General features: G+C 32.7%; 1 protein-coding gene across 2 annotated transcripts; it reads right to left on the bottom strand.

Moving 5' to 3' along the window:
• Positions 1-614: 614 nt before the first annotated feature.
• On the bottom strand, positions 615-4039 carry LOC145822840 (putative transcriptional regulator tpeD). 2 transcript variants are annotated; one of them, XM_082921177.1, is made up of 3 exons: positions 3673-4039; positions 1532-3119; positions 615-1440 (listed from the first exon to the last, which is right to left on the bottom strand). In XM_082921177.1, exons 2-3 carry the CDS (start codon positions 3112-3114, stop codon positions 801-803), a joined length of 2223 nt encoding a protein of 740 aa, XP_082777303.1. In that variant the 5' UTR covers positions 3115-3119; positions 3673-4039; the 3' UTR covers positions 615-800. The 2 variants fall into 2 exon arrangements, with proteins under 2 accessions (XP_082777303.1, XP_082777304.1); XM_082921178.1 differs by lacking the exon at positions 3673-4039 and having other exon boundaries at positions 1532-3505.
• Positions 4040-10340: the final 6301 nt, after the last annotated feature.

Raw genomic sequence — 10340 nt, 5'->3', positions numbered from 1 at the left:
CTTCTTTAGATCTTTCTGTTGGGATCAATGCTATCCATGACTTGACTGATTAATGTACAGACAGAGATTACAATTAGTACGTCTCAGCACCATCTCTATTTTCTAATCTGATTTAAGGACTTCCAAACTTTCAACAAAATAAATTAAAAAAAAAAAAGAAAGAAAGAAAGAAAGAAGAAAGATATAGGGATTATTCAAACAAAAAATAATATTTCAAAGTAATAGGAAAAAAAAAAATGATCTTGTTACACAAGCTTCATACCGAACAAAAGCTTATAGGTGGCATGGGGTCCCTCAATGGTGTCAAATAATAAGGTCTCCCATCCCATGGCAGCTGCAAGATCTTTAAGTTCTTCGATAACAATGTCTGTGCCACGAATATAAACATGCCCCCCCTGGTCTATGAAGCACGGACACTGACACGGACACGGACACTGACACGGACACGGACACGGATACGGATACGGACACGGGACACGGCAATTTCCAAAAAATGGGGACACGGACACGGCAGGGGACACGGCGATTTTATATATATATATATATATATATATTTTTATGTGTTATGTAGATTTGTATTACATTCATTCTAAATCAAAATTAACAAACACTAATATAGTACCATTAATTCAATAAATATAAGAGAGGCAAAAGATTCAACATCCAACATCCAACATTAAATATAAGGGGGAAAACATCCAACATCTAACATCCAACAATATTCTTCACAAAAACACTAAATAAGAGACAAAGAAGAAGAAAAAAAAGAAAAAGAAAAAAAAAGTAGGCCTTTCAAAACTTCAAGTAGATCCAATTTCTTGCACGTCTTCATCATCATTAGCATCACCACCTTTTTCTTCGTTTGCACCTCCATCATCTGTAAACAACACAACCTCCATCTCAGGTTCATCAAGTGACAGATTTGCAACCTCAAGCATTCCAACATCATCAAATGAATCAAATGTGTCGCCCGCAATATCCCATAACTTGGTCTCTCCTTCATGGTATTGTGGGGTTCTCCTTGATAAAAGACGGAGGTTGCTATGAACAAAAACCAAGTCCTCTGCATGTTGGGGTGTCATCTTGTTTCTTCTCATTGAATGGATAAAAGAGTATATACTCCAATTCCTCTCAGCACATGATGAAGAAGAAGGTTGCACAAGTAGCCTTAAAGCCAAAGATTGAAGAGTGGGCGCAGATGCACCATGAACAACCCACCAACTATGAGGATCCATATCACATCTATCTCCAATGGAATCAATGTCAGCAAATGGCCCCTCTTTTGTTGAGAACTTAGCATACTCCAAATTTGCTTTAGTGCGCTCCATTGGATCATCAAAGAACCTTTTCAAGCACTTTTTTCTCTCAAGACAAACCTCCTCATCCCTATGTGGGGGAACTCGGCTTGGATCCTCATGAAGCCACACATCACTATAATATCTAAAATGAAAAAAAAGTACTACTCATTATAAATGTGAAAGAATAATATTAAACTTAAATTAATAAAAATAGTAAATTGTGTTGTAATCACCTTGGATTCAATGAGTGTGCCAAGCAATGAAGTGGTGTGTTGTTCTTGTTCCACCGGTCTACAAGAATCTGATGTACTACATTATAGAATGTAGACTCATCTTCTAGTCGCTTTCCTTCATGCTTATATATCACCATATTCACTTTTTCTATCATTGTATCCCACATGTCATATACTAAGTGAAGAGAAGGTCTATCGGTGTCACAAACTCTAATCATGTCATAAATAGGAGCAGTAAAGGAAAGTATGTAGTCAACTTGATCCCACCAAAAGTCATCCAATAACTTATCCTTCACAAACTTGGCCTTGCCAATATCATCATCCCTATAACAACTCCATTTGTCACTGATTACCATTGTTTGGAGACCTTGCTTTATCAACTTGACCCTCTTAAGCATGACAATAGAAGAAGCAAAGCGTGTCTCGGCAACTGAAAGAAGTTTCAAACTCACAAACTCATTGTACATTGCCAACCTCATGGAATGATTACAAATAAAATTCTTGATCATCATCACATCACCCACAACCTCACTAATCCAATTACACTCTTCAAATGCAACTGAATTATTTTCCACATTCTTGGCAGCACAAATATTCTTCAAGGCAAGATTGAGGGTGTGCACAACACAAGGAGTCCAAAAGATGTGAGGAAATTGTGCTTCAATTAGGTGCCCGGCTGCCTTGCAATTTGCGGCATTATCTGTAATGACTTGAACCACATTTTTAGGCCCAACCTCCATAATTACTTCCTTCATCAAGTTGGAAATAAAATATTTGTCCTTTGTTTCCCCTGAACAATCAACCGCTTTAAGAAACATAGGCCCACCTCCGGTAACAGCCATAAAATTTATTAATGGCCTTCGTTGGGAATCACTCCATCCATCACTGACTATACTCACCCCCTTCTCTCTCCATGAGCCTCGAATAGGATCTAACAACCTATCAATGTTTATCCTTTCTTTTTGAAGCAATGTAGTTCTCAACATGTTATACCCAGGTGGTACATATCCTTGTATGTTGTTATTTGCAGCAAAAGTAAATGCACTAACATAGTAAGGATTTCTTGCCAAATGAAATGGCAAGCCTGCTGAATAAAACATTCTAGCTATCTCACTATTTAGTCGTTCTCGAGCCCCAATGTTAAATGCTTTCATAACAGGGTTACTACTACTTCCACTCCCTAAAGCAGTTGACCTCTTCCTTTTTGATCCATATATCTCCTCTGGTTCATTAAAACATAAACCTAATGATGCACTTGAACTGGGAGGAGGCAATGGGACTTTCTTCAACCTAGAGTTTTTCAATTTCAACTCTGCTTCTGCAATTGCTCTCTCAAAATCTGCTTTATCCTTACTTGTTACTTTTGGGCACACTTCTATCCCCTGATTTTTAATTTGCATCAAATGGGCTTTTACCCTAGTGTATGAACCTTTACGTGTAACCCGACAAAAGTTACATTGAAAAGTATAATTCCCCCCCTTTGCACCAGATTTTTCTAATCTAGTCACATATTTCCACAGTGGCTTATCATCTTCAGCATCAAAGGCAGATGTTGTGTTATTGGCAGAATTTGAACTAGACATTTTTCCTATAAATTAACATTAACAGTAGAAGGATAAATAAAAAAATAAAAAAAAAACAAAAAAAAAGAGCTTAAATAAAATTTAAATAAAACAGAATTTAAACATATAATTAAAAAAAACAGTCTCATCTAAATAAAGAGTTTAAATAAAAAAACAAAATTTAAATACAATTTTATATATATACATATATATAAACATATAATTAAAAAAAAAATTTCTTACATATATATATAAACATATAAACAAATAAAAATAAAAAAAAAAGAAAAGAAACTTACATATAATATATATAAATAAATAAATAAATAAAAGAGTTTTATACATATATATCAAACTAAAAAATAAATAAAAAAAAAAGTTTACGTATAACATATATAAACATAAAAAAATAAAAAATAAATAAAAATCAATCTTCTCAGTTGAAACCTGAGAGAGAGAGAGAGAGAGAGAGAGAGAGAGAGAGAGAGAGAGAGAGAGAGAGAGAGCGAAAGACGCAAAGAGGAGACAGAGGAGACAGAGGCGAAAGAGAGAGAGCGAGAGACGCAGAGAGGAGATTACCTTCGAAGACGACTGGAGCGACTGAAGCCGCGACTGAGACGACTGGATCACTGGTCTTCGATCGACGTCGGAGGGCTTAGATCGACGTCAGAGGTCTGCGATCGACGTCGGAGGGCTGCGAGTGAGAGACAGAGCTTCGATCAACTTCAGAGGCTTCGACTGAGAGAGAGGGCTTCGACTGAGAGAGAGAGAGTCTTTTTCAGGTTTGATTTCACTCCTTTACTCTCACTTGTTTGATTAGGGTTCCTATTTTTTTTTTTTTTTTTTTTTACTTTATAAATATTATACTTTGACCCCAAATAAATATAAAAAATTCAAAAACGAGCCCCGCCGTGTCCCATGGCGTGTCCAGAAATGGACACGCGTGTCCCCGCCGTGTCCCCTTCCAAAAAAATCATTAAATTAAAGGGACACGCCACGTGTCCACGGCGTGTCCCCGTGTCCCCGGCGTGTCCGCGTGTCGGACACTGCTACGGCATCAATTTTGGAGTGTCCATGCTTCATAGCCCCTGGTCTTAAAATTCGATCCATCTCGAGTATGATTGTTGATATATTACGTATGTCTCAATTTTAGTTAGTGTTACATAGAGTAATATTTTTCCCAAAAATGTAAGGTGTATAATGCATGAAATAAAGCACGATACAAACAAGAAAGACCAAGAATTATATATTTTTTACTCTACAAAGAACAGTCCCGCCACGTTCAGTAGGTCATATGCTCTTAGGTAAGTGTCAAATGGCTCAAACCTATGACAAATTGGAAGATCTTACTAAAAGTGCCAAAAGAGGATTAATGAAAAATCTTACACATTGCAATGCCTTGTGTGATAACATAAAATGGTTCGATAACAAAAAAGTAGTTCTTGGACGACTTAGGGCTCGTTCAAACTATTTTAGTAATAATTTTTTGACTTTTTACTAAAAGATGTATAAAAAAGTAAAAAGAGTGATATGATAACTTACAGTGATTTTTTTAAAAAAAAATTTTTGACTAAAATGTATAGTTGACAAACAAAACTTTAATAATTATCTAGAGTTATGAACCACTATTTTTTATTCCATAGCACAAGGCAGAGCACGATAAAGCTTTGAAAACAAACATTCTAAAGATCTTCTCAAGTTATAGAATCTCGGCAAATTAAAATTAGTGAAAATTTTCAGATGCCTCGAGTCGACTTCAAGCACAAGTACCATTGATCTATAATGAGTTGATACAATGATGATGATTTAGTTTGAAAGAAGGATATAAAAATTATAAACTTAAGGATTTCATAATAATTGAGATTGATTTCCATATTTTTGTGAAGTGAATTAAAGAAACCATTCATATTATATTATCAATTATTATATATGCTTGAGTGTGGATTATGAAACCTTAATTTCATTCATTAATAACTTTATTCAATATTTACTTTAATTATTTATTTACCGCATCTTTGGATTTAATTTCAATCAAATCAGAAATTGTTCACTAGATTAGGGTTTATTTAACTTTGAAATTGATTAGTTTTAAGGATATGAGTTCAAATCCTTGTGTGCAAGTATACGAGTTACTGTTATATGATTAAATAACTTTATTGCGTAACACTATTTAAGAATGACTTCTAAAACTTAACTCTTTATGATCTAACCCACATGTCACCGTTCTGTCATTAAACACCGTTTTAAGTTTGTTCCCAAACTTCCATCCAATAAGAACTAAATCAAATCTCATTTTTCAGGGCGTGATGTTGTTAATAGTATTGTCACTTCCGGTCACTGAAATGGACCAGTGGAAGAGTGTCCCGTGTTTTGAAAAGCCAATTGGACAATTAACGGAGGAGTGGGTGTCGTATCCATTTGTTTCTCTTTCATCTCTTATTTTGCTTTTCTCTCTCCTCATTTCACTTTTTATTTTTTGAAATTATACAAATAGTTCAAGTAATTTACATGATGTATTAATTTAATTTCTGTTATTTTAATTTATTTAATTTTATCCTTTAATTTAACGGATGTTATCATATTAGTTCAATAAAAAAAGGCCATTAAGTTTGGTGGACGGAAAGTTGACACGTGCTCAAACGATATGTTAATTTGATCATTCTAATTTACACAATATATTAATTGAGTTCCTATTATTTTAATGCAAGTGACTTGTATTACGTTGTTATTTTTTTTTTCTTTCTACACAAGATAGTATTTGGAGATGTTCTATAACCTTATGGAAACTCCTACGAAAATTTTCTGAGAATTCTTGAGAAACATTCTGGAAATTCATTTATAACAACTTCTTTATGAGCAGTTTTAGGAACTCAAAAAAATTTATGTTGCTAGTCACTATACTTTGATTTTTGGCTCATTTGAATCATTATAATTTCAGTTGAATTAATTTTCACTCTGAATTTTTTATTTTGTCTGAAACTGATCCAATTAATATTTTTTATGATAAATGTGTATATGAGCGGCATTTATCATACTTTTAAAAATAAAATTATTAACTTGGTCAATTTAATGACTTAGCCTCAATCAACTTAAAGAATTTTTTATTTTTTTGGTCAAAAACTCTACCAACATTATCAATTAGACTAAATTGAGACAAAATTTAAAATTAAAAGTGAAAATTGAATCAGTCAAAACTGTAAGAACTAAAAATGTAAAATCCATTTATGATGTAAAATCCATTTAGAATTAAAAGTGAAAATTGATACAAACAACAAAATGTAAAAACTGCCAATATAATTTGTCTATAAATAAACTATCCAAAATTTGCCATCAAAATCAAAATCCATTCATGATGTGACTCATAATTACAATTTTAATCACGAATAATGTTAGAAATCCACAATTTACATCTCTAAAATTATTAACAATAATGTAGCAAGAGAAGTAGGCCTTATAAAATTGAGTATATACCACAAATTAAAAGTTGACATGTATAAAGTCACAATATTATGGATTAAATTGTAATTTTTTTTTTTTTTTTTGTGGGTCATAAATATTCTCCTTTAAATATATATCTGTTTATTTATAGAGTAATTTTCTATGCTTTAAAAGTTTTCTCGAAATTTTATTAAAAACAGATACATCAATGTATGGACCTTACTCATTATTAATAAATGAAAATGTCCAACACTGATGTGATTATTGTCTAATAAAATTTTGAGACAATTTTGAAATTTTTATAAATTCTGACACAACCTAATATTTTAAGGTAAAATGACTGGAATGAAAAGAAAATGAATCAGTTTAAATTGGATTTTAAACTTTCAATCGTTTTTTGACGATAGTGAATAGACTACCCTATTCATTGGTTTTGGTATAATTTCTAAGGGATAATATTTATTAAAGTTTAATTGACATTATGTGAAAATTTAATGATACATGAGTGTGGCAAGTGTAATTTACCCATAAAACTACTAAGATTAGGTAACAAAATAAATAAATAAATAAAATAAAGCTTTGAAGGTATGGGAAAAAAAAATTGAAAAAAAAAAATCTAATATACGGTTTATTTTTTGATCAATTTCCAGAATGTTTCTGAAGAACTTTTATAAAGTGTTGGATTAATTACACTTTACATCGTGTAATTTGATTTAAATTTCATTTTAATCATTTTAATTTAATTTTAATAATTTGATTTTTATATTTTAAGTTTAGTTTCAATTTGATCCTTTTGTCTAAATTGGAGGCTAAAATTAGGACAAATTACACTGATAGTCTTTACATTTTTCCTCTTGCGTCATTTTGATCTCTGCATTTTCATTTCCTCAATTTTGACCCTTAATTTTAGATTTTGTATCAAACTGGCTCAATTGATAACGTCGTTAGTATTTTTGATGAAACAACTCTGCTACATTGCTCGAAAATCAATTGATTCGAATGGCTCGAGTTTCTAAAACGACGTCGTTTTGGCACTTCTTCTTTCTTGATGTGAAAGGAAAAGAGAAGAGGGAGGAGAAAGAGCGCGCGAGAGAAAAAGATAATGGTGAAGAACAAGGCCTTACATTTCTGAAGCATGGAGGTTTGGGAGAGAGAGAGAGTAGAGAGAATCCATTGATGAATAAAACCAAAAAAAACAACAGAGAGAGAAAGGGAGAAGAAGAAGAAGAGGAGGAGACAGATCTACTCATAAACCCAATACTGCGAATTCCCAACACTGAGCCAACCCATGAACTGTTAAATTCCCTCTACTCACGACCCAATAGCGAATCCACCATTGTTAACACCTTCCAAGCTCAAATTCCTCACCAAATCACCAACATTTTCTCCAAATAGAGTCTCATTCCCACCCACAAACCCACTCGACCCACACACAGTTCGATTCAATCCACTCAAGCCCCTCCACCCACCGTCACAATGAATATTATAGAATGGCGTGGCTGTGAAATCATATCCAAAAATGGGTTTTGAGCTCAATCCCCTTTTATCTTTATTCATACCTTCCATAAACTACTAAGTTGATTCTATCAGAACTTGTAGAACACATTTGAATAAGATTCACTCAATAGTAATAAGCCAAAAATTAGATGGTGTCCTACTTTTCTATCAAGAATTGTTTAAGAGAGATTATGTCTGTCCAACACTAGTAGGTTTGAGTTTTCAAACACTGGCCAGAAGGGAGTGCAACAAAAGGGCAAACAAACATGCTTAGATTAAGTAATGCAAGCGTTTTCCACTAATATTCTAATGTTACTTGACAAAATACAAGGAACAGTTTATCTCCACTAAGTTTTGCATTTCACAAGGGTAGCTCAAAAGGGAATTGAGGTCAAGATCTCCTTTACAGGGTGCTTGAAAAAGTTGCATTCTTTGCTTAAACAGCGACTTTTAGTCCATTATGAAGTCCTACAATTTGAGGATGGGAGTATTCTTGTTGGATTGGTGTTGTAAATGCAAGAAATGAGGAGAGTGTGAATCATCTTCTTTTATATAGCACTGTTGCAGAGGAGGTGTGGGTATGATTTCACAGCCATCACGGTCGCAAACCCCTCCACCCACCGGCGCCACCATCAACGTCACTTGCGACCCTTCTCTCTCTCTCACTCTTCCCCTTCCTTTCTCGCAAACCCTTAGAGTGGAAATGAGAGAGAATAGAACAGATATAGTGTTCTTTCTCCTCTCCTCTTTATCTTTGTTCTGTTCTCCTCTCCTCTTCTCTCTTCTCTATGGCTCGTTTGTTTTCAGAGATAGAATGGAGGGGATTGATAGTGAGAGAATTGATATAGTGTTGTCTCTCCTCTTCTCTCTTCTCTATGGCCCTGTTTGTTTTCAGAGATAGAATTGAGGGGATTGTTAGTGAGGGGATTAGGTAAATTTGTGTTTGTTTTGATGATAGTTGTTAGTGTAGGAATTATTAAATTATTTTTATATAAAATAATACAAAAAATACAAAAACATTAAACATTAATGTTTTAAAAAAAAAATGTCCAACATGTAAAAAAATTTTAAAAAATAAAAATAAAATAAAAAATTTCCATAAAAAAATAAAAAAAATAAAATAATGATTTTTTACTTAACAAAAAATACAAAAAATTAAACATTAATGTTCAAAAAAAAATGCCCAACATGTAAAAAATAAAATAAAAAATAAATAAAAATAAAAAAATTTTAGTTCGCCGGATTATTTTTCTAATACCAAGTCCTGAAGACCCATCTAAATCCCCTTGGGGAGGCCCATTCTAATTTGGAGTTCACTATTAATCCCTTCCCCATCTCTCAAAACAAACACAATATTAGTGGATCCTCCCTCACTATCAATCTTAATCCCCTCTCTAACTCTCCAAACAAATAAGAGAACAAAGACAGAGATAGAGATAGAAAGGAGAGGAGAGGAGAGGAGAGAGAACACTTCGGGCCACTCGAGCCTTAATAAAAATTGAGCTACGAGGCATTTCTCTTGATGAAAAATTATCACTAAATTGATTGAAGTTAATTCACTGAGTTAAATAAGTTTATAATTTTGTCTTGAAAAGCATGACATATGTCACTTATCTGCATATTTTTTATTAAAAAATACTAGCAATTGTAAGAAATAGAACTAAATTGACACAAAGTCAAAAATTTAAGGTCAAAAGCGAGCCAATTAAAATTATAGGGACCAAAATGATACAAAAAGCAAAATACAAGGACTATCTGCATAATTTTCCATAAAATTAATAATTTAGGGACACTTGCCAATTTTCTAAAGTTTCAATTTGGTTCTTCTATCTAAATTAGAAATTAAAATTAACAATTTTAGAATGGTTGTCAATTTTTTAAGATGTTCACCTAGACAAAAAATTTAGACGAAATGACTAAATTGAATCTAGACTTAAAGTGTATGAGTTAAATTGTTCAAATTAAAATTTTATGAACTAAAGTAAAATTTAGATCAAATAACGGGGGTGAAAAGTGCAATTAACCCTAAAGTTTTCCATGAGAGCTTACAGAAAGATTCATAAACATTTCCAAATACTATCATTTAAAGTTCCTTTGGAATTTCCCATCCCACCGGAACGTGTTTTCCTTTTGATGGTTCTTCCGGATGCTTTCATTATTAATAATTTCCATTTTATATATTTTCAGATTTTTTTAAAATCATTTTTATTTTATTTAAGGAAACTTCTTGTGATTGTGCAAGTTGTTTTCCGGTGAAGTACTTGCAATTTTCCACACATTTAACTAAAATTTGTATTCTTCTAATAAAGTTG

This window comes from Camellia sinensis, chromosome 3 (assembly GCF_055761805.1).
Source record: "Camellia sinensis isolate YWXY chromosome 3, ASM5576180v1, whole genome shotgun sequence".
In the NCBI taxonomy this organism is placed as follows: Eukaryota; Viridiplantae; Streptophyta; class Magnoliopsida; order Ericales; family Theaceae; genus Camellia; species Camellia sinensis.
Note: the sequence above shows the minus strand (reverse complement) of the source record. Positions and strands in the feature narration are given on the sequence as shown.